General features: G+C 35.8%; 1 protein-coding gene across 1 annotated transcript in view; it reads right to left on the bottom strand.

Moving 5' to 3' along the window:
• The window catches only part of ESR1 (estrogen receptor 1), a 157,075-nt gene that overhangs the window by 47,936 nt on the left and 85,246 nt on the right, over positions 1-23,893 (bottom strand). Inside the window, 2 exon segments of the mRNA XM_063151316.1 lie at positions 1,125-1,460; positions 13,843-13,959. Of these exon segments, the coding sequence (XP_063007386.1) occupies positions 1,125-1,460; positions 13,843-13,959 (453 nt within the window).

Genomic DNA, 23,893 nt, shown 5'->3' with positions numbered 1-23,893 from the left:
CTGAAAGGGAACCCTTAAGGACTGGAAAAGACATGGTTATTGATTTACCAGGAACAGTCTTGCCAAGCTTAAATGAAGTAAAACAGAAAAATGGAATAACCTGGGTGTAATTCTTTTGAGTTAATGCACTATGGGAGTGAGAGCTGTGTTAGTTGTCTCTAGCATCCCTTTCTAAAGCATCTACATAATTTTAATTAAATAAATGGCTACGTTAAAAAACTTAAAAGATCAGAACTCCAATGAATTATTAAGTATAAATTACCACGTATGCCAGTATTTTTACCAAGATAAAACTATGACATGTGCAATAAATGTCTTACAAATTTTTAAATCTTATGAAGAGTATTTGTGTACATTGAAACTGTGAAAAGTGATGAACTTTAACAACAAAACTCTTCTCTCATTTCATTTATATTGATTAACTGAACTACATGAATGAATATATAACATACACTCAAAGAAAAATGTTACATACTTCCTACAATTCTCTAATTCCCTTTGGGAAAAGAGGGAATCACAGTGCAGCAAAAATAATTTAATACTAAAACTTTTATTCTGGATTTGTTTTTCAGACCCAAAATTCATGAAAGATCTGTAATTCACAGTCAAACCTATAACCCAGTAACTAAATAAATCTTAGTAGTACTTACAGGCTTAGTAGTGATACTGAACTTATGGCTTGCATTACATATGTGAGAGTAACCCTTTTCTAAGGAGATCAAAATATTTAAAATAATTTGATTAGGTCAAATTGACTGGATTTGACCAATAATCTCTTTCAATCTTTAATTTTGTTGAGTTTTGTATGGAAAAAAAGAAGGATTTGCAAACAAAAAACTGCCCAGCATTCTACAGAGTGGGGAAGGTATTTTTCTTGAATAAATCTTTCCTCAAAGGTCACTTACATTGCTCAATAGCATTGTAATTTTATTGACCAATATAACGTAAACTTCTTTTAATGTTGTAAATTTTGTTAATGTATTTATACTTAAATGAACAATTTGAATTAATTGAGAATAGTTTGTCAGAAAATCAGTATGTGGGTTTGTTGGGTTTTTTTGTTTAGTTTTTTTTTTTTTTTTTTAATCTACAGGTTTTATAGTTTACATGGGCTTTTTCCTTACCTGGAACTCTCTTTGCCCAGTTGATCATGTGCACCAATTCTCTGTCTGCAAGGTTGGTCAACAGGGTCATCATAGAGGCTTCATTGAACGGTCTGTTTGGGTCATATTCAGAATAAACCAGGGGTGGCTCAGCTTCCAGCAAGGCACTGACCATCTGTTCTGCCGTCAGGGACAGGGCTGGGCTGTTCTTCTTGTTATGTTTAACCACCAGCGGACTTGTCCAAAGGGTGGGAGCTCGCAGCTCTGTTGAAGAAGCCTCCCCATTCCTGGAATCCTGCTCCTCTCTTTGGCGTTTTTGTTTCATCACTCGCCCACCTCTGCGGTCTTTCCGGATTCCTAGAGACACACAAGAATACCATCAACCCCTTCCCTTGAACTTAGGTGTTACATACACTTGGCTTCAGTCAACAGCAGATGCTTTTGATAGACTCAGGCAGCGCTGAGTCTTGACTAAGACTTCTTCAGGAGCCTTACACCAGTAGTTGGACAGAAAACTATTTTTTAAAGTATAGTGTCAGGAATAGTGCACCCCTTCCTAAAATTCAGATCAGTTGGGCTCACACAGAAATCCAGACTAGTGATACTGTACCGCTGCCTTAACCCAGCAAAAGGAAAGTCAGTTATTGGGAACAAATAAATATTTCTTTATTGCCCAAAACTTCAAAGTATGTCCCAACCTCTAGCAGACCATTAGTCTATAAACTAGCAATGATAAATTAATGATGTTGGCGGGTCAGACGGATCACAGAAGTAGCTCTCAAAAATTATCTAGAATATTTTGCCTAAAGTCACCAATTATTTTAATTAAACATCATCCTATTATGGAGCCTGTGATCTTCATAATTATATAAAAAATACTCAAGAAAGTTCCCATTATAAGATGAGTTTATACAGCAATAAAGAATGCCATTTAAGTAGATAAACATAAGTACGAAAAGGAGAGATAATTACGACCTCAGATTCTAATGTGGGAGACCTACTGTCAAAAGGCTGAAATAAACCACAACAGAAACCATTATTGTCATTACTGCACATTTCTGCAATGTGCTTTGCACTGTATGACCCTGAACTTAGGATATTATCAAGTCTGCCATACCAATTCAAACAACATAAGACCTTTGCAGTGGAACAGAATTTCCCTTTGTGGAAAAGTTACAAGAAAAATACAATGATAAAGCCCACATGGACTCCAACCATAAAGGGAAGGTTAAGTCTGGATCTAAGTGGAGGAGTATCAGGCATTTTGACACTGAGTCAAAAACTTAAATCCATCATCAAGTGGAGGCAAGGGAGGACAACCAAGTAATAAGAAAAGCACACAAGGAATTGAGATATGAGAAGGCAGCTTACGATGCTGCTTATGCTGGACTTCTCATGCAATAGGTAAAAGCAGCACTAGTCCCAGCTTGAAATGCAAAAGAAGTATCTACAGAGAATAAAAATGTAAACCATTCAAGAAATCAGGAAAACATTTGAAACAAAACAAACCAAAAATACTTGCAAGCAATCAGTACAGGTCTTTCTAAAGGTTGGGGAAAGGGAAACACAACATTTGCTCAGCTCTCTTGACACCACAAAATTTCAAACCTTTAGAATGCCAGTCTTTGTTGGCAGCATTTTCATCTCACATCTTGCATATAAATGTTGTTCTTCTCAGCCTCAAAGTAACAGGGAGAATCTTTCAATCTCTTTTCCCCTTTCTTGAATTATAAATTCAACACTGAATTAGTATTTGGAGATTAGGCATTTTATGTTTAATTCATTCAAAATCTAGTGGGCTTTGTGATTCTATTCCATTAATCTATTCAGATAAAGGGAGTTCAGTAAATCTCTCATCACTCCTATTACTTAACCTATCTACACTGTCCCAGTCACTAAACTAATTCTAAGCCAAAACTCTCAGGCGTGTTGCTGTTCCCATTTTTCATTCAGCAATACCAATCTTTCCTATCACTGAGCAGTTCCTGTTAAGGAGAGGTAGGGAGATTCTTGCTATTCACAAAAACACTACTTATTCTGGCAAATTGTCATCATAGAGATATTCTCACTGGTAATTTCCTTGCAATACTCAATAGCAGGCATGCTCTATCTGTAACAGATATTTTTTTGTTGTATTTGTTGTATGTTTTATATCAGTTTAAGGGTTTTGAATTAAACTTCCCTGTGAAACATGTATAAATAATCACATGAACAAGCCCACATGGTTCACAGAAATTAAAGCATTTGTTAACTTTCTCACATTCCAAATTTTATAGCTTCTCATCTAGAAATTTTCTTTCTATGCTGTTCAACATACTCATAAATAGATAGGCTGACATAATTCATAAACAAGAAGTTGAGGTTAGAAAAATACTATAAAAACATCAGATAAGTTTAGAAAGTAAACAGAAGGCTAGAAATTACTAGGAAAGGAAGGGAGGACAGAACAACTTCATAAATCACAGAGTTTATTATTGTGAGGCACACTACAGTGAACACTGCATGCAGTTCTGTTCTTCCCAAATTAAAAAGAGATATAAAAATAAATTAAGAAGGGATAGGAGAAAAACAAGTAAGATTATTTGAAATGTGAAACAACTTTGGTGTAAGAAATATCTATATTGACTATATCTGGTCAGCCTGCAAGCCAGAGACAAGACTAGAAAATCAGGAATAGCAATAGGATGAATAAGGTACAGAACGCTAAAACTCCTAACACAAGAAGGTTTCAAATGAAAATACCCCAGAAAGGTTCAGGACAGACAGGAAGAGGTTAACTCTCACACCATGGAGAAATGTGAATAAATTAGAAGGTGGTATATGTAGAAATCTGTAGGCCAAATGTGAGAGACAAAATAATCCATTAAAGGTTAGTAAATATAAGTAGGGCAACTTCAGCATTAAGTCTCCATCATAAAGATTACTGGAAGATCAGAGTTTTTGTGTGTTTGCTTTTACTTAGTCCAGGTCTGCCTTGCTAAGTAAAACAAGGATGTGATGAGGATTTTACTTAACAGAGAAAGGATGGCAAATGTAAGCATATTTGGCTGTTTACAAATAAACCAAATGTTAAATAAGAACAATAGTTTTATTTTTAATTCATCTGAAAGCCTACCACTGGCTTTTCTTCACCTTAGAACAAAATAAGCAGCGCATTATGGAAAGCTGAACGAAACCAGTTTGGAGGAGATGCCTCCCACAAATTAATTTTTTGCATTTTTATTTCAGGATTAAAAAAAGGTCAACCAATCATCCAACTGCAGCAATTTTACTACTGGGTTTTGTAGAGACTAAGTCTGAAAAAAAAGTCAGTAAGTGTATGCATTCCCTCTGCATTACATCACCAGCTTTTATGATCACAGACAGAAAGGTCTCTGAATCTGTATCATATTCATCAGAGATTAATAGACCTTACTACTAACTCTTTACCTAGATGGACAAACAACAAACTTACTCACTTTCTTGAACTAAATAGGAGTGAGTATCTCTCTGAAAAATGCAAGTGCTACCAAAGCTCCTTCAACTTAATCAAATTTTATCTCTGTTAAAGAGAGATAATAGTGATGCACAGCCACTAATTCCAAAAAAGGCAACTCTATCAAACTACAATTCCCTTGACAAAAGTGCAATGATTCTGTAAGGGTTTTTTAAATATATGAATGCATCCATTTTAATTTAACAGTTCAGCAAATAAAGGAACCTTAATTGTCAAGTGTTACAAAAGACAATGTTCTAGCAAAAACTGAAGAACTGTGCATCTTGCAAGAGCTCTAAAACAATTTCCACTTGAGTTTTAAAGCTGCAGGAGCCAAGATTTTCAAAGGCAGTTCTACAAAGCTTCATATGTAAATTCAGTCAGACTTTTGGACATGGAGACAGGTTTCAAAACTGCTAAGTAATTATATAATCAAGTCATTAGAACTTAATCAGCAGTAAAATTGCGTATGGACAATAAAATTGCATATGACACTCCCATGGCATGGGAGTTGGAACTAGATGATCTTTAACATCCTTTCCAACTCAAGATTCTATGATTATATGATTGTGAAAGAAATGTTAACCATATTAAAATACTTCCCTAGTGTTTTCCCATATGTCATTAAAGAAAAACAAAAAATAAATTCCAGATCATTAAAACAAAAGATCCAAAATTAAAAATGCACTGAATGAGCACTGAATCTCAGCTATAAAACAGCCTTTTTTCCTACCTACTGCTAATAAAAAAGCTCCACTTTCATACCTTCATATAAAATATTTGAGAATATTTAGAGGAAGAATAGGAGGAGATGAATTAGACTCAAATTTGTTTGTCTGTGTGTGAACTACAGAGTATTACATTTTAGATTTGAAGATGTAACATAAATAATCTCCAATTTTATTCAAGTTAAATACATTGCCTGTGAACTGGTTTGTATAACATTTTTCAATTTCTTTCTTGTTAGAAATTTGGTCAATCAACAACAATCTGTAGCCACACTTTTTTTCCTTTTGTTTTTTTTCCCTTTTTTTTTTTTTTTTTTTTTTTTGCTTGTTTGTGTTTGGGATTTTGGGAGGGGTTTGGTTTGGGGTTTTTTGTTTGGTTTGGTTTGACCTTTTTTCTTTTTCTTTTTTTTTTTTTTTTTTTTTTTTTTAAGAGGGCAACAAAAAGAAGGAATTATGATTGGATTTGGAAACAGTGATGGGTAAACGGTTTACCAGCTAACTTTCCAGCCTGGAACAACCTTTGAACCTGAGGCTCTTTGTCCACACTTCTGCTCCTTGTCAGCAGGCCCCAGAGGAGAGACATTTGACACTTCTGTATACATGCACAGCCTTGTAGCCTTAACAGCCTATAATTTTGTCAGTTTGTCAAAAGAGTGTTTCAAATGTGCTTGGAAGCACCTTCTCTTCCAAACAATGTTGATGCTCTTCATGACCAACCTACCTCATCGGCATGCTGTTGAAAATTGCCAGAGAGAAAGAATGTCTGTTTTAGAGAGAAAGAATCTCTAATGTTTTCTAAATCAAACTCTGCTTGACAATAAAAGAGAAAATGTATGTGGTAAGTGAAAGATATTATAAATAAGAAGGTAATCTCTCAGAGAGGCAGAGAGTCAACTGCCCCACTGATGATCCGAGTGTTAAGGGAGAACGCACAGAACAGGCCATGGCAGAGCTGCCAGGCAAATCATTTACACCAGTGTCTGCAAAGGAAGAAACCAGATTTTCCTGTTTCTGAAACTGAAGTTGGGTTTGAAGAGACCAGAAATTCCAAAGTCTCTTTTCAAATGTCCAAGGATGGGAAAGATTTACTAAACTGCTGGGAGAAGCCCTCTGGGGCTGAGTCCAGACTCACTTTGGTGTCATTGCTGCCATTAGCCAAACTAAGGGACTGCAAAAGTAGAACAATGTGAACAAGCCAACAGTTCCCTTATGGACACAAACTGAGTGTCTCAGCATAATTTGCCCTGGAGTCCAAAGGGCAGTTGCAAGTGAGGTATCTGTCTCCCAACAGCCTCCTACAACAACTTCACTTTACAGGTAGGCACATGAGGCACACCTCTGCTGAATCCAACAGCTTTACAATGCTTCATTTGCAATAAAACAGAATCCTACAGCTTCCTTTCAAACATAAGGTCACTGTAGCTGCTGTACATAAGCAAAAGTCAATAACATATTTTCATTCCTGATGGATTTATAACAGACAGAGATTGCTAAAGCTCTGACTGCAGTGTAGGTTCTAATATTGTAATGTATCTTAGCACGGTGGTCCACCCAAGGTGATTTTGAAGACTTTTGAGATTTTTGGGAACTTTTCTGCTTGAATCTCTCTACATAAATACGTTATTTGGTCACAGAAAAGTAACACCACTTTCCAAATTCAAATTTTATAGTCTAATAAATCCTTCTTTTGAATATGATTCAGACAATCAGCCCCTTATTTCATTCCCATTTCTCTTTCAGAAAATGAAACAGTGATGCAAATTGTGCTGAAAACCCAGGTGGGTTGACAATTAGTTTAAATGAGAAACATTGTCTGAAATCTTCTAAAAAGATTAATCAGAATTTAATGTCTAATCTCAAACAGAACCGCCCCAAGTGACAGTGCTTAACAGCCTGATTTCTGACAAGGATATCTAGATACTCAGTACTATAAATAAGTAACAGATTTGTGTTCAGTCTGTGCACCTGGATGTTACAGTCTTTTTGACTCCTCCTCCTGAGTAAAAAAATAATCTGCTTATGTGAATTTTTTTCAAAAAAATATATCTTATCTTTTTCCAAACTGGGGCTGATTTCTCCTCTATAATCAGGATCCCCTTCTATTGGAGACAGAGGGAGAGAGAAGTCACAGTGGGGGTTTAGATTCCAATATTCTGGTTCAACTCCTGGCCCCTTACTCACTGACCAAGTCACACTACATATCTCAGTGCCCCAGAAATCCTACTGACTAAAATGCAGATCACAAAACTGGTCTTTCATGTAAAGTCTTAAAGACTACAAAAAAATAGCTGTTAAAAAGCAGGCAAATGTCATTTGGGGTCTCTAATGACTATTCATAATGCACAGTTTGAGAAACCATGATCTATTAAATTAAAGATGAAGGTGCAAGGCGTGATTCATCCTAATCTGTATTTTTGTATTCAGTCTTTGGGAGTCATAGCACATAACGCACCTAAAGAGCATCTCAGGACATGTATAAGTGAAACAAGAGAAGTTCAATTAATCCATCATTCAAATTAATCCCTCTCAGTGTTGGCACTCCTGATAAACTCATACCAAGTTTTGGTTACAGTAAGTATGGCAACTGCCCCATTCCTAGACAATATTTACAATGAACCTTTAGACATTTCAGGGATCACAAGAAAGCCTTTTGAGGAACATTCTCTACCTTTACATCAACCACGATTTGGGAAAGCCAGTCATTTTAGGACAATGAGTCTATTGGTATAAATCTCAAAGACAGCAAGAAATTTTAATTGCTACATTTTAGAAATTGAGTATTGGAGGTATTTGGCCTGGTACCAGGACTGAGTGCTAGAACTGAACTATAAATGTGTAACCAAGAGAAGAGCCAGAAGGACACAATCAGAATCATGGACAGTTTGGGGTTGGAGAGGATCTAAAAGATCATCTAGTTCCAATCTCCTTGCCATGGTCAAAGACGCTTTTCATTAGACCAGGTTGCTCAGAGCCCCATCCAAGCAGGCCTTGAACATTTCCAGGGATAGGGCAATGTTTCTGAGCAACTTGTTCCAGTGTCTCTCCACCACCTTCAGAGAAAAGAATTTTCTCATCCAAACTTACCCTCTTCCAGTCTGAAGCCATTAGCCTTTGTCCTCCCACTAAATTATCTTATAAAAAGCCCCCATTGAGCACTCTTACAGCTCTGGTACTCTAGGAATTACTCAAGTAATGAAAAAGTATGAAAAGGCCAAAAATCCAATGTAAACTAATATACAACTACAATCAGCTTTACAATTTCAAACAAATGTTCAAGAGTTAAACATTAAAAATTCTGCATTAATTCTTCATTAATTTTTTTTTTTTTTTTTACATATCCAGTTATAGCATATAACTAAGCATAAGACAATTTGTCCCATTTTATCCTGTTTCCACCTGGCTGTGAAAGGTCTTAACTATGTATAAATTCACTGCTGAATCTGCTTTGAGCAGGTGGCTGAACAAAAGACTTCCTAGATTTCCTTCTAGCACAGATCATTTTATGTAGTGGAATAAGAAGATAAATCATCTTTGGCGAAGGTGTTCACAATTACCATCTCTCTTTCTAATTTTGGGGCAGAACACAGGAGTATTGTACTTTGTGACAATTTAATGGCAGTGATCCCCTTTGCATGTGTGCAAAGAGGAGAAAAAATACTTCACAAAAAATCTGATTTCATTTCCACCTTATTTTCCCATAAAACTGCTGTAAATTCACCAAACTTTGCTTCAAATGTGCACAAGTACATGCTTTTGGCCCAACAGTTCCAACTTTAAAGAGTACATTTCCTCATACATTTATCAGGCCCCACCTACAGCTATTTGGCTGAGTACAGAAAAGTATGTCTAATAAGCACCATTGAGGTTCTCCTCGAACAAACCAGAATCATTCCACATCCACAATCCATTTCCTTTCATTCACTAATTTCTCTTTTAAATATAATAGTTAATTAAAAGATAAGTACATGAAAATGTAGAAGGCCTTGAGCCCATCCAGTTGTTGCATCAGACATCAATTTACTTCTGCTTTTGAGAATTATTTTAATAACCCTTTTTTCATGAATAATAAGCCTTTTTTCATTAATAAATATAGAATTCAGCAAGGAAGTATGGATGTCTCAATTTAAAGACAAAAATCAGCAAGGTCCTTCTCTGACAGAATGAAAAAATTTGTTTTTTCATTTTCCTGGTAAAAATTTATCTTAAACTTCAGCAAGACTGTTGCACTGAACCAGACTGTCTTAGAGGTGGATAAACCATTTCAAAAGAATGCAAGAGAAAAACTGAAGCCTAGAGACTCCAGTCTCTAGGAGTTAATGAAAGTGTCTATAGTCCAATGGCATGTGGGTTTAGCACCCTGTTACAGCCAGCAGAGAGTTTCACTCCCTGGGCTGTATCACAGTAATTTCTGAAGCATACTCAGGCAATTTGTGAGGGTAACACTGCAGGACATAGGCTTCAAATGTGCTGTAACACTCTAATTTCATTATCACAACAAAGAGTACAGAGAATCTTCTCTCTACAGCCCGAGATTTCAGGCTGTTCAAAGACAGTAAATACCCCATGTCATATACAAAGTCACCATCTGAATGTAGCACATGAGCACTGAAATCCTTGATAGCCACATTTCCTATGATTTGATGCTAGGAAGCCATCAGCATTCAACAAGGGAAAGAATTATGTAGGTGTCAGGATGGTTAAACATGGACTATCAGGCAAATAATGGATTTTCCTTTAGGTATCTGGCATTTAGCATTATAGCATTTTTTTGCCATAGCCACAAATCCCACTCAGACCCTGTTGCTCTTATTCCACACAGCATTAAAGATAAATCTGTCTTGTCACACATTGAAAGGAAGGGAAGAATGCAGCATGCTGCTAATTACTAGAAGCACTCATTCACTTACCACACTATGAAAATAATTATTAAAAACCAAAAACACAAGGTGCTTTTGGTTTCATAAAATTAGGGTCTTTGGGCCCAAGTCACCAGAAAGCTTTTAAAACAATGGAGAAACAGAAAACTAGGTCTGTATCAGAGCAGGGGTCACCTGCACTTTACATATGGTTGGAGCTTCAGGGTTGCAGCTGCTGTAGCAACTCCATTTGAAAGCTGGCACCCTGCATCATGTGAAAGTTGGAGTACACTCCCCAAACCAGGACAGAAACCAACCTCAAGAAGGCATCAGAGGAGATTGTAAACAAAAACAAGGCTTCTCTCCCATGCTACAGAACAGAAGTAAAAGGGACATGGCAAGGATCTTGTTCAATGTGCCCACTTTATCCTCATGTACAAACAGGAGAGCACAGACTAATTAATAACACATAATTTTAAGGGTTTATTCAGAAAGAGAGAATTAAGTATTTGGACAAAATATAACAGCTTTAAATTACGCCTCAGATGCCCGCCGCATCGGCAGAGATTCTTGCAGTCTAATTGTCTCTTGAAGCAGCACAGTAACAGATGCAGAAGGAAACACTTGCAAACACAAGAGGAGAGGAAAAAAAAAAACTCTTCAGTCCTGAAAGTAGTTTTTAAGAGACTGAAGAACAGGGAAGAAAAAAAAAAAAATCAATAAAATTTCCACAGGAACTCATAAGAGGAACTCATCAGTAAATGTTCCTTCCACACAGTTCAAGGACCACTTGAAGCCTGCATTTTTTTCTGCATGAAGCCTCTAAAACACATTTCAGTTGTGTCCACTCTACCAAAAATAATATATATGAACGTTTTCAGTCTGCATTAAGTGACCTTCTGTGAGGACAACTTCAGCAGCCATATTCTATATCAGATGTTTAGAATTAACCAGAGACATTTAATGAAGATTTTGCCTAGCTTCCACAATATTTACTGAAAGTCCATATTTAATATCAGTTATTACTCATGTCACTTAAATTATTCAAATCACTTAAATAAAAGTCACAAGTTGGCAAATTTTAAAATTTATTGAGAAACCTCAGCTAATTAAGTGTAGAATAAAAACTGGAATTACATTTGGGGGAAAGAAAGATTACATGTGTTTTCCACTATATCTAAAGGTTGTATCATCATAAGCAAATTGTGGAGACAGAGATAAAAGTGAAATAAGGCACAAACAAATATTCAAGCGTATGATAGAATTAATGCCTTAAAAAAAGGCAAATCCTTCAAAATGAGCATAAAGTGATGTTTTAAATTAAAAGATCCAATCACAAGAACTAGGAGTTATTGGAGAACACTGTGAATCTTGAGCAAATCACAGAGCTACATTATTTAGTATGTTGAAGAGAAGATCCATTTTATCTATTAAAAAAGAAAATCTTCACGGCTCTCCTCAGGAAAAAAAAAATATTAAAAATTAAAACCATGTAAACTTATCACCTAAAGTTAAGCCATATGGTATGATAAGAATATTTACTTAACCTTTATCTTCATCTGAGAGAAATGTGACAATTATAAAGATCTAGATTTAGAAGAGTTTAGGTTTAGATTTAGAAGAACTTAGAAAGGTTTTTCTTCCTCACACATTCATGTGGCCAGTAGGGGATCAATGATGACTCCAGAAAAACTTTTTATCTTTTATTTCATGTAGATTAATTTTACCTCCCTTGAAGTCATCTGCAGGCATGACAGATTTATTACTTGTAATTGAGGGATCTTGAGATTTTTTTCCAAGACTTCATAAAATAAATATTTTAAAACTATTGCCTATGAACCAGTGATGAACTTCATGCATTATTGGCAGTACTATAAGAGCAGATACAATTTATGCTGATCCTGCTCTCCTTGTTTATAAACTGTGAGTTTAGTTTCTTAAAAGAAGAAAAACAACAGCAACAAAACAATAAACACTGACAAACAAAACACCACAACACCGACTATTTTTGAACTGCCAGTTCCTGTAGTGACTATAAAAATCTTAAAAGCATTAAAAGGAAAGGAAATGATGAAATCCAGATGACTTTTCTCAGGTGAGAAGCACTGTATGAAATAACGATTCCAGAACATTTATATTTGAAAGAAAATTTGGACAGAATTGCAGTATTTCTTTTGGACTTTTTTAATCTAAAACAATGCTTCTTGAGAAATCTTCACCGTTTTTATGAGAGTGAAACAGTTACATATAGAATGGTCAAAAACCTATTAGAACCTGCATCCTAGAGAAGACATACGAAAAACATAACACTGGCAGAGTGGATCATTAATTAAATACACGTAAGTGGAATTGGATGTAAATGTGCCAAATGAAAAATGCAATGTCATCCACATAAAGCATAATTATAAATCCTAGCTATGATCAGCCATGTGTACAAAGGTCAAAGCTAAATCTGCATGTCATACTCATGAAGGGATTCCCTGGTTTTAGTGTGACTTTCTTGAACTTCTATCTATTCTGGATCATACCTGTGATATTAACTACATACCCTTTGAAAAGTTAAAATCATATAAACCAGGATGTTCAGATCAATACATAAAATCTCATGAAAAAAATAAACCATTGTCTTAACTTCTAGAAGAAAAAGCAGATTTTACATCTTCCTCCTGCTTGCATCCCAAAATTGATATTATAAAATGAGTCTCAGCTCTTTCCTAATCCTTGAGTTGAGAAAAATGCAGATCCAATCTCAGGTGCAGCAACAACTGATCATTTTTTCTTTAGTCTTTCCCTTTTTCTCCTAAGATTCTCAGACTTGGCCTACCTTTGCTGGACTTATAAATGATTTGTTGAGGAAAGGACAAACATGATGAGTTCCTCTTCTCTCTTGCAGCAGACTTTCTGTGGCATAAGTAAGCATTAGGTGTGCCAAAGAAAGGAAGAACCAGTCTGTAATCTAACTAGCTCTTTACACACAAAATACATGGGATCCCTTCTGCCCTGTGCACTTACTAGTTTGCTACTTTTTTCCCATAGATACAGGTTTCCATACAGCTACTGATTACTCTTCATTGATACAAGCAATGTGAAATTTTTAGCAGGCTACAACAAGCCATCAGTAATACAAATTTTCCAGGAAAGTGGCATTAATCACAGTTCTTATAAAATGAGTAAGCCTTTAATACTGTTGGGTTAAATTAATTCACATCTAAAATACGTGTACAGCACCAGAAAAGAGAAATTAACTTTTCCTTCCAGTATGCACAGAACAAAAATTACATATCCAGAAGTTTATCTAATATGGACTAATTTGAGACTATCAATGCTCTTCCCACTGAACTGCAAAATGCTGAAAAATCTTGGGTCAAATTTCATTCATCGGGATTTGAAGCCTACCATGAAAGACCAAAGAACACCGAGTGAAAAATAATAACAGAGGAATTCTAATTCTATTGAAATCAATGGTCCTCTGATTTTTCATGCAAATTTGAACAAGATAAAATGATATTCTGGAGCTTTTAACTTTTTATTTAATGAAATAATTTTGATTTAATAGACTTCAGCTCAATAAAATCAGTGCCTCCCTCCTTTAGTTAGAAACCATACCAGCAGCCCAATGAAGTTAAAAGGCAGGAAGGCAGACAGCAATGCTGCAGATTTGATGATGGCTGTGTACATACCACCTTTCATCATCCCCACTTCGTAGCATTTTCTCAGCCGGCAGGCCTGGCAACTCTTCCTTCTGTTCTTGTCAATGGTGCACTGGTTAGTGGCAGGACACATGTAGTCATTGTGCCCTGTAAAACCAGAGGGAAATAAGGACACAGCTATACACAGACATGACAAAAATTACCATAACATCTTGGGGAAAAAAGTAGGGTTACCATCATAGCCTCTCGTAAAAGTGTTGATACAGATTTGGAAACTAACATCTGTATGCCACACATTGATTTGCAAATTCTTTAAATTAAAACTTCTGTAGACTAATTAAAATAGTGAACAATTAAAGCAACCACAAAAGAGGATCTATTAATATGAACAAGTGCCTTGACTTCCTTGCTCTCAGGCCGAGAAATACACCACCATCTGGTTTTGTGTGCCTGTGCTGATGTTTAACCAATAGACTGCACAAAATGAGGTTTACGAAATTAAAAAGATTTTATCTGTGACAGTCGGTTCCAGTAAAGAAACAAACAACAACATAGAACAGAAGCAAAAATCCTCAAATAATTAATTGTAGCTCAGGGATAAATCAGTCACTAATTCCAGCTGCATGTCTACTGCTTTGTGCAAAAACTTTCTGACATGATAAATTCTAAAATTACCACATGCTGAAACCTAGATTGTTACTGCTATCTTCTCCTTCAGAGCTCCTCTTCCTCATTTCTTACTCTCTTTAGCATTTGTTAGTGCCAAAAAGTATCTATTCCAATTTGCTCTTAACAAAAGTGTGCTTAAATCTACTATAAAACTATTTGCCAACCATTGACAAAAGTTAGCAAGGATGAAAAAGCCTCTTCAAAACTATCTCATTGGTGCCCTGTATTCATCTGAACATAACTAAGGTACAGCACACACATTTTTTAAAAAAAGTTACTGCAGAACTGTTTGTTCTTTCTTTGAGGTCAGGGGATCAGCTTGAGGTAAAGTAGGGTGGAGGTTTCACAGAGGCCTTGGTCTCATCAAATCCTCTATCCTTGACTACAAATTAGAAAATAGAGTAAAAATTACTATCAGATTACACCAGGAGCATCTGCTCTCTAATGCTGCATAACTAGGATCTCATCAAAATAAGCAGCCAGTCTATAAACTTGTTACTAGGGGAACAGCTGACTATGCCCTGTCTCAAATAGAAGTATTATTTTTTAGGTCTACTGGATAGAACAAAATAATACTGAAAAAGTCTGTATCCATATGCTTTGCTCCAGCACTGAAGTAAACAGGCACAACTGAACCACCATCTCAACCCAGCATGAGAGAACACTTTAATTTTCAGTTCCTCTGGTATGATACAGACTGTTCTATATCTGGTTCAAAACCTTTCACATGGAAGGAAATAAAAAAAATCAAGTTAGAAAGAAAAGAACTTCAACCACATATGCAGTATCTAGAGAGAAAAAGAGCCAAAAAAAGGCCCTATTTTTAAGAAAATGCACTTATATTGAATCACACTAAGCAGCAGCGAACAAGTGTAGCGCCTGACTTCAATCACCTGCCTTGTTCATTAGGCAATTTTGGAAATACCATGAGATAAAGATGGAAAATTTTAATTACTCTTTTTACAAACAAATAAGTACTTTGAAAGAATAGCTCATCTTCTTCCTAATGAAGTTAAAAGGTAAATTCACATGGTGAATGAGTGCAGGCTTTGAAATCAGCAAATAATTCAGAACATCATTTAGATCTCTCTAAAATGAGCAGATAAACCCCAATGAGGCCGAAGCTGAAATCATGCTAACCACCTTTGCTGGACTGGCTGATTTTTATAGTGTTCAAAGATTAAAAAAAGTGACAGAAGTGATTGCATGCAAAAACCAAAAATCAAGTGTAATCAATATCATCAGGGCAGCCATCCTATTTTTGCTATGCTTATGTAGGTGATAACCTTCTCCTTGGCTATGAATCTGTATTTACTTCTGCAAACCACAAGTGTTTGGAAATAAACACTTGACTTGTAGAATAGTATATAAAATAATCCTATTTGTAATAGAGCTACAGTTCCTACATTCATATTATAATATTTTCCCTTTTGAAGAGTTTTATTATGAATTTGCCATTTAAATGTTAGCGTAATTAGTCTGTTTTCAGGCACATGATCTGCACCTTAGACAATACACTGTTCACTCAAAGTGCTTGATTGACTTCACAGAATAAAGAATGAAAAATCTGGCTGCTAAAAACAGAAAGATCTGTGTGTGATGGGCATACTTCTTTAGATTGCAAGTATCATTGTTTAGCCTTTCAGATTTCCTGTAAATCTAGGGAAAAGATAATGCATTTAATATTTATCATAATTTTTGGTTTATTTTAATCAACATGACTTCAAGAGATGGGAAAACATGCTGATCTGAGAGGGAAATTAGCAAAATTTTCATACATGACAGCTGGGATAAAAAGGAAGGAAAGGAAAGCTAAATTGTAGACTTTATCAGCACCTTAAGGTGCCAAACAAGACTGAAAATGAAAAGCAAAACCTTGGGAAAAATTACACTAAAAAGAAAAAAAAAAAAAAAAGCACTCGGACATTACATAGGCTTAACCAGTAAAAACAAATGTTGAATGTAAAATAAAAAGTAACACCAACTTTAAGTTAAAGTGCCCCAATAAAACTGCATTTATTGGTTTTAAAATCACACTTTTTCCTAACAGCTTCACAGAAGAACATAAGGTTATGTCTAAATCCTTTATAAGCACAGATACTCAAATTCACAGCCTAATTACTCTCAGAAAAGGTCTCTGGATTTGGAATTTGTGCTCTCTTAGCAACTACTCAGCGCTGCTGAGAAGAATAATCTTCTTTCTGGTTTTAAACAAGCAAAACATTAGTAACATGACAGTAAGGAAAAGAGTCTAGAAGGCTGTAAAATATACTTCATTCCCATCCAGTGAGGAAGTCGTCTTTTTCTGCATACCTCAGAAGGAAAGATTATGAAATACCCTGAGTTAGCAGGGACCTGCAAGGATCACCAAATCCAGCTCCTGGCCCTGCCCAGGACAGTCCCAACATGCCTGAGAGCATTGACAGACATCAATCACAGAACCACTGATGAATGGGAGAGGAGGAGAGGTTAAAATTTGTATCTGCTCCATGTTATGTCCTTCAGCCGTGTCATGGAACTCACGGGCTGTGTTTGCCTTCCAGTGGAATCTTCTTGTCTTCACTTAGCTACAACTGCACCTGCCCACGTGGGCAGGTAATTCCAGCCAAATGGCTGATACCAAGCTCTTCTTAAACCTTTCCATATAGTAACAGGAAAAATGAAGGAAGGAGAATGTGCGCTGCATGAGGGTACCAAGCCTGCTGCCATCTCACCAGTATAATAATGCATGAACTTATGTACTGAGAAAGAGTGATATAAATTTAAAAAGCCACTATTTAACTTTATAAATCTATAAATATTAAATTATATTTTCTACTCAAGCAAATAATTTTGAAGTTTTTATTATTGGCCTTATCTTAAAATTTAATTTGGTGTTTCATCTACTATTTCAGGATTGTGATACCATGTGCAAAGTTTACTTTTACCCTGATCCAATTTTTCTAATTTTAGACAACGTAACAAAACAGAAAGTCTATTTTTTCCTCATGACAAATAAAAATAGACAAAAATACTGATCCAATCTTACAAAATCTGGCAAGGGGTATGACATCAAGTTTCTGTTTCCCTAGCTGATAAATCACAATTGTTTTAAGTCCTTGGCACATGATTAAAACAACAGCTGTGTTAAAGGGAAAAACTCCCACAATGTATTACTCACAACCATCTCAATATGATCTCTCCAGAGACTAAAAGCATTTTCAGAGAGAGTTATAGGCATGTCATGGCCATCTTATTCCCATAGACTTTGAATGAAACTCTTGTATTTTTAGCTTCCCATTTTATTTGAGCCAGAATGGGAAGGAGTAGAATTCTCCTAAAGAAAACTCCCACAACTATTATAAAGAGCCTAAGAAGTTAAAATATTGCAAATTACTCTCATGCACTCAAAATACTATCAAATTTTATCAAAAAAATCAATGTAAGTCTCTATTTTTATTCCAGGTATAACATCAGGGTTGGATCTTCAGTACCTGCATGGTTCCTGCTATGATACATTTTTCAAGGAGCTGTGTGGTGATTCTTGAACTGAGTTTTCTGCACTGAAGTCTGTAAAACTAAAACCTCACTACAGGCAACAGCTGGTGTGCTAAATTATTATACTGCTCTTTGATACCAGTATTTTGACCAAAAAAAAGAAAAAAAAGAGAGACTGTTTTCTGCCTGCGTACCACTTTTTCCTTGGCTTGCTCCCTCATACCATAACATCATCCATGCTCTATTGTATGAAGAGTCACCCATTTTATAATCAGACGGGTCAACTGAGGTATCTTAGTCTCTTGTCCTGCATATTTCTAGCCACATTTTAGAATGGGAACAGCTGTGTTATCTGTCACATGCTCTAAAAGCAAGTGGAACAGTTTAGCACTTTCCTGCAAGACAAAAATTGCATGTTCTCTTGTAGTTTCTAAATGTAAAGTGCTTTTGTTTCTCAGGTGAATATTTTGAATTGCTGAAAGTCTCAGTCCTGAGCTAGAAGTATTGTGAGTTTTCAGATAAAATATTCACTAAACACTTGTAATAATATTTATTAAACATGTAACAATGTTTAATTTTCTGTTGTTGTTGCTTGATATTGCACAACAATCATATTCCAGAGGAAGTAAAACAACATTAAAGGTCATAATACAGGGTACATTAAGAACAGCTTATAAAAGCCAGGAATTCTATATAGGAAGCAGGAAGAGCTCTGGATTTGGCAGAGGAAAAACAAATGACCATTTATAAAATCAGATAAGAGTCAGTTCTCTACTCTCTGGCAATGTGTGTTGCCCAACTTCCCAAATGTTTTCAATATTGCCTACATTGGCACATCATATGTCAGCTAGGAATATATAGTTCGGATGACTTCAGAAAATCAGTGTCAGAGATGAACTGTCAGAGTTCACTGTTACAATGGAAGCTGATACTGAATAAGGCTCCATAGTGTCTGTCCAGAATCCAGTTATATGTATTCCTCACAAATGGGTTGTGATCTGGAGTATTTCTTTTATTAATTGTTATTCATTTGCAGATGACATTTTTATGCATTACAAGAACAGAGGAAAGGCCAGACTACTCTGCTAGCCAGACTGAAATAAATGGCAGGAGAGTACAGAATAAGAATTCCAAATTACCTTGGCAAACTGGAGGTAGCACATGGGAAAACAACAGAACAAAAGCACAAAGTACAAAGGACTGGTAAAAATCTCTGCATTAAAACAGGAGTAATCATATGCCCAAAACAATTAGGAAAAGAAATTATTTCTTCTGCAGAAAAGTATGCCTGACTTTATTCTGCATCACACATTGATTATGAGTGAAGAGTATCATGTTTTTGTAAATAAGGCAAAAATTACAGTGTGATGGATACCATGTGATGGATGGGTTTGTAAGATAATCATATTACTCTGTTCAGTACTTGTGAAACATCATATTGAAGGAAATCATGCTTCAAGAAAAAAAGAAAACAGTAGAAAGTAGAAAACCTCCAAAGCAGAACAACTAGAAGATTAGAAGTCAAAAAAACAAGACCTATGAAAAAAATGTTGAATAAACCTTGTTTCCTCAGGTTAGGTAAAACAGAATAATTTTTTTTCAAGTGTGATAGCAAACTTCCATGATTTAAAGGTTGTTGCAGAAAGAAAGAGAACACTTTTTTTCCGGCATGATTCTCAGGAAAACAAGAGATGACCTTAACCTGCAGGCAGGGAGATTCAAATTTCCCAGTAGCCTTCAAAGATAAGGAGAATAAAACATTGGATCAAGCTATAAGTTTTAAGAAGCAGATCAACATATATAAGGAATTGGTAGAAGTTGATCCTATCACAGGACAGACCGATGAGCTCAGGGTCCACTGCAGCTCTATGATTTGCTTAGGCCTTGAAAAATAAGGAAGTATCCTGGATACAAACATCTTAAGCCACTATCACATCCATGCTGAATGCAGCACTTAAAATTTGCTAGAAAAGTACCACATTCAAAATTGCCTTACTAGAAAAAAAAGAAGCACTGCCTTTCAATAGCGCTCAAATTTCTGACATGAGATCACCATAAATTGCATAGCTGAAATTAAAAATTCATGTTAGAGAATGCAATCGGAGCCAAAAAAATGCAATCAGAGCATGTGTTTATCTCAAGGAACACTGGAGAAAAACTACTAAATGTACAAAAATAATTCAAAAGAAGTTTCAGAAGAACCTGGCTGACCACCAGCAGTTAGAGCAGTCCCAACTACAGCTAAACCCAGATAGAATTTCCAAATCCACCTTTTCCAGCCTTCAAACTTCCAACAGCCATCTCCAACTGGAACCATGTGTTTTCCACCCTGAGGCCAGATGCCCATCTGCAGCCCCCTGTTGACTGGCTGTGATTAACCCTGCTAAACTCACTGAGGTTCCTGTTCTGTAGTTTGGCTGACAGCTCATGGTACCAGTGTGCAAGCAGTCTTATTAGGGAGTTTCTGCCTTCTTGGCTGCAGGATCTGAGCTGTTATAAAACAGATTACAAAAATACCATCAAAACACAAGACAAGAATGGAAAATTAAAGGGAAGATCTCAGAAACCTCCCAGACTGACACTATTGCAGTTGCTGCACTTCACCATTACCTAAACACTCACTTACTAGCATGTTTTACCAGTAAAATTCTCTCAAACATGAAAATATGTATACGTTACCACCCCTTGCAACATTACATACTTTCAACTAAGTACAGCTCTATCACTGCCAAATAAAAACAATTGATAACACTCAAAGTCTACTGCCAAAACTCTCCTACTTGATGGTCAGAAGGCATAACTGCTAATTAGAATCGAGGTTCAAGGCACACAAGCAAAATACTTCCCAGCTACAAGAATTCCTGCACTTTAGAGACCATTATATCTCTGATCAAGACATTCAAGGTAGACCTCTGGAATTCCTCAGCAATTCATCCATTCTCAGAAGCCAGCCTGTTCTGGTAATGCCTCCCATCATGGAGTAATTTTTAACTGACTATATGTGAAATATCCCAGATGTGAACAAAAGCTGTGAACAAAAGCAAAGATGCGCCTGAAAAACATAAGAAAGGCTCATGAAGGGGAAATAGAATTGGTGATTTCTAAAATGCTTGAGCAATTCTGGGATCAAGACACCCTTTAACATAAGGATTTACTCCTGATTTGTTCTGAATCACTTGTGCTCCCTCTGGGGGTTTGCAGACACCCATATGTAGGCATTTGCTGGATGCTTGTCAGAGGTGGTATGAGTAATTCCTTCCTGTCTCATAGGGCTTGGTGGCCATCCAAAAAACAAGAGAATTAGAAGGGAGAAAGAATGTGTGAGTCACAAGGGGATTTTTAATTTGTAAATGGCATTTGTAAGGCTCGTGTTGAAATACATCATCCAATTCTGACATCTAGATTTTAGAGAGGCTGTTATGGGTGTGGGGGAATGAGTAAAGGTGCAAAGATAATGGATTCAGAAGATAGAAAGATATACAGCAGGAGAGTGAAACATTTTAGTTCACTTAAGATATCAAGGTGATTTGATGACTTGATGACCTAATTTTTAAGAACTTTCCACAGGAGAAAGATAGTAGTAGTTACTAAGGCTGGTTCATGAAAGTGATGTAAAAGCCAAAGTAAGACACATAAGGGGTAGAGTAATACACATTAATTTGGTAGATTTTTAGCATATGGGAGGACATATGAATCATTAGAATAAGCCATCATTATGGCTCAAGAAAATGCTTGAGCCCATGGGCATCTTGAATCTGGGCATCTTCTAAAATATTTACCTCCATCAAGTTACTGAGCTTTGGAGATGGATAGCATATAAAGTTCATATTCAGAGAAGAGAGTTATTTATCTAATGGCCTTTCTTGGTCCTAAAATTCATAAATATTTTAAGAGAGAAGAACAGTGTGCTGTGGTGTGGCTCCTTGTTATGCTTCTGAAATCAAGTCCCTCAACCAAACACAATTCTGAAGGCTACATATGCTGGGGGAAGAGTAAAGCACTCCTATTACCAAGCAACGTGGTATCCTTGGTGTCCTGTGACTTTTCTCTCCCATGAAAGCTTGTACATTAATAACACTCTGCACTGAGGTTTGTCAAAACAATGTCCCAAATCCCTTTTGGGCCATAAACTAACAAAGTAGACTGATATAGGCAGTTTCAGGATGCAGTTCAGGTTTTCAGCAAACCATCTGTTGTTTAAACAAAACTGAAAACTTGCTCATATTGAGGCAATTTCTAATTCAGGTTACATCTTAAGCTTTAACTACTTGACAACAAAGAAAAACACCTTAGCACTTAAAATTCACAAAATATTACTGGGAACATTCCAGATCCCCTGGATAAAAGTGAACATTGTCACCTCAGATATGTTTCAATGCAGATGTGAGTTTTCATAAAATTTCAGCATATACTTACACAGTTAAATATAGAGTTAAATATAGATACCTCAGACATCACTGAGAGTAACAGAGGTAACTCATTACCACATAGAGTTTTTTTTATGTCTGTCCTGACTTTTTCCTGTGGTTCTATTAAGAACAATGTAGAATGCTTGTATACAGTCTAACAGGAACATCAAGGTTCATTACAGCAACTCTCCTATGAAATCTCTGATGAGTAGTACAGAAATTATTGTCTCAGCATCTTTATATTTATTGAGAAATACAAATTAGCAAAGAACCAAGTAGCACAGTTATCTTTGCTGAAACAACAAAAATCTTTGCTTAAAGCATTTTGGTTATTTTTGTTCACACAAAAAAGTTCTGTGTACCTCAACAGTATTTGATCATATGAGTCACAGGAATTTTTTCCCATTTGTCTTAGGAATGCAGAGCATATATACAATGTTCTATATATAATAAATCAAAAATATATACAATAATATTTAGTCCACGTATTCTTCTATAAATATACCTGCACGTAAGTAGCATTCATTCCTAGCTATCTGATCACAGATTATTTAAAATTATTATCATCTGCAAGGCAAACGCATGTTTTTGTACCTATTCTCAATCTAAAAATTACTTTCATTTTCATAAATTCCACACATGTTCAATGAGAACATGTAACTGCAGAAATAGAGATCTCTTCCAAATCCAGTAGAAAACTCAAAAATTACCTTAGTTCGTCAAGACAGGGTAACTATGACTTTAAAAGATCTGAAGACTTTTCTTACCCTCTGTGATCAAATGATCACAATTCTCTCATAAGTACTTATATTCTTGAAATATTTTCTTTATACTTGTGGATATCATTCTTTTACCCTAACTTAATCACAAAAGAGAAAGTACAGAGGAGCTTCACAAATGGGATCAGAAGTTTAGAAAGTATGTTCTACTGAAAGAAATTGGTTTGTTTAGTCTAAAAAAGAGAAGACTGTGAAAAGATATGATAACAGTCTTCAACTATGTAAAAGGTTGTTGCAATAAGTGTTCTTCATGCCCACAGGGGATAGAGCAAGGAGCTTAAATTAGAGCAAACATGACTTATAGATCATGAAAGACATTTAATGGGATCCTGGAAACTTAAGTTTCAAGATTTAAAAGCTTATATACTTAAAAACTACGTTAAAAAAAAAATATATATATATACGTGTGTGTAGCGAGAAGCAAATTTACTAACTAGCATTTAGTGTAGCACAAATAGAAAACAGATCTAGTGTGGTGGACCACAACATTTGTCCATGTGGAGACCAGGGCAAAACCACCAAGTGCTGACAGCAGAAGCTCAATGAAATGGATTCATTTCTTCTACCACAATGGCCAAACACTGAAGATCTTTGCTGCACAATTACTTGATAACTCTTACTTTTGCTTAAGGCTATTTCAATTTCCACTTTGTTGTGATTTAGTTCAGTTCAAGCACAAGGACATAATTTTAAAAGTCTAAGAATAATTCTGACTTGGTCAGAGGAACTGAAAAGGAAAAATAACAA

This window comes from Melospiza melodia, chromosome 3 (genome assembly GCF_035770615.1).
Source record: "Melospiza melodia melodia isolate bMelMel2 chromosome 3, bMelMel2.pri, whole genome shotgun sequence".
In the NCBI taxonomy this organism is placed as follows: domain Eukaryota; kingdom Metazoa; phylum Chordata; class Aves; order Passeriformes; family Passerellidae; genus Melospiza; species Melospiza melodia.
Note: the sequence above shows the minus strand (reverse complement) of the source record. Positions and strands in the feature narration are given on the sequence as shown.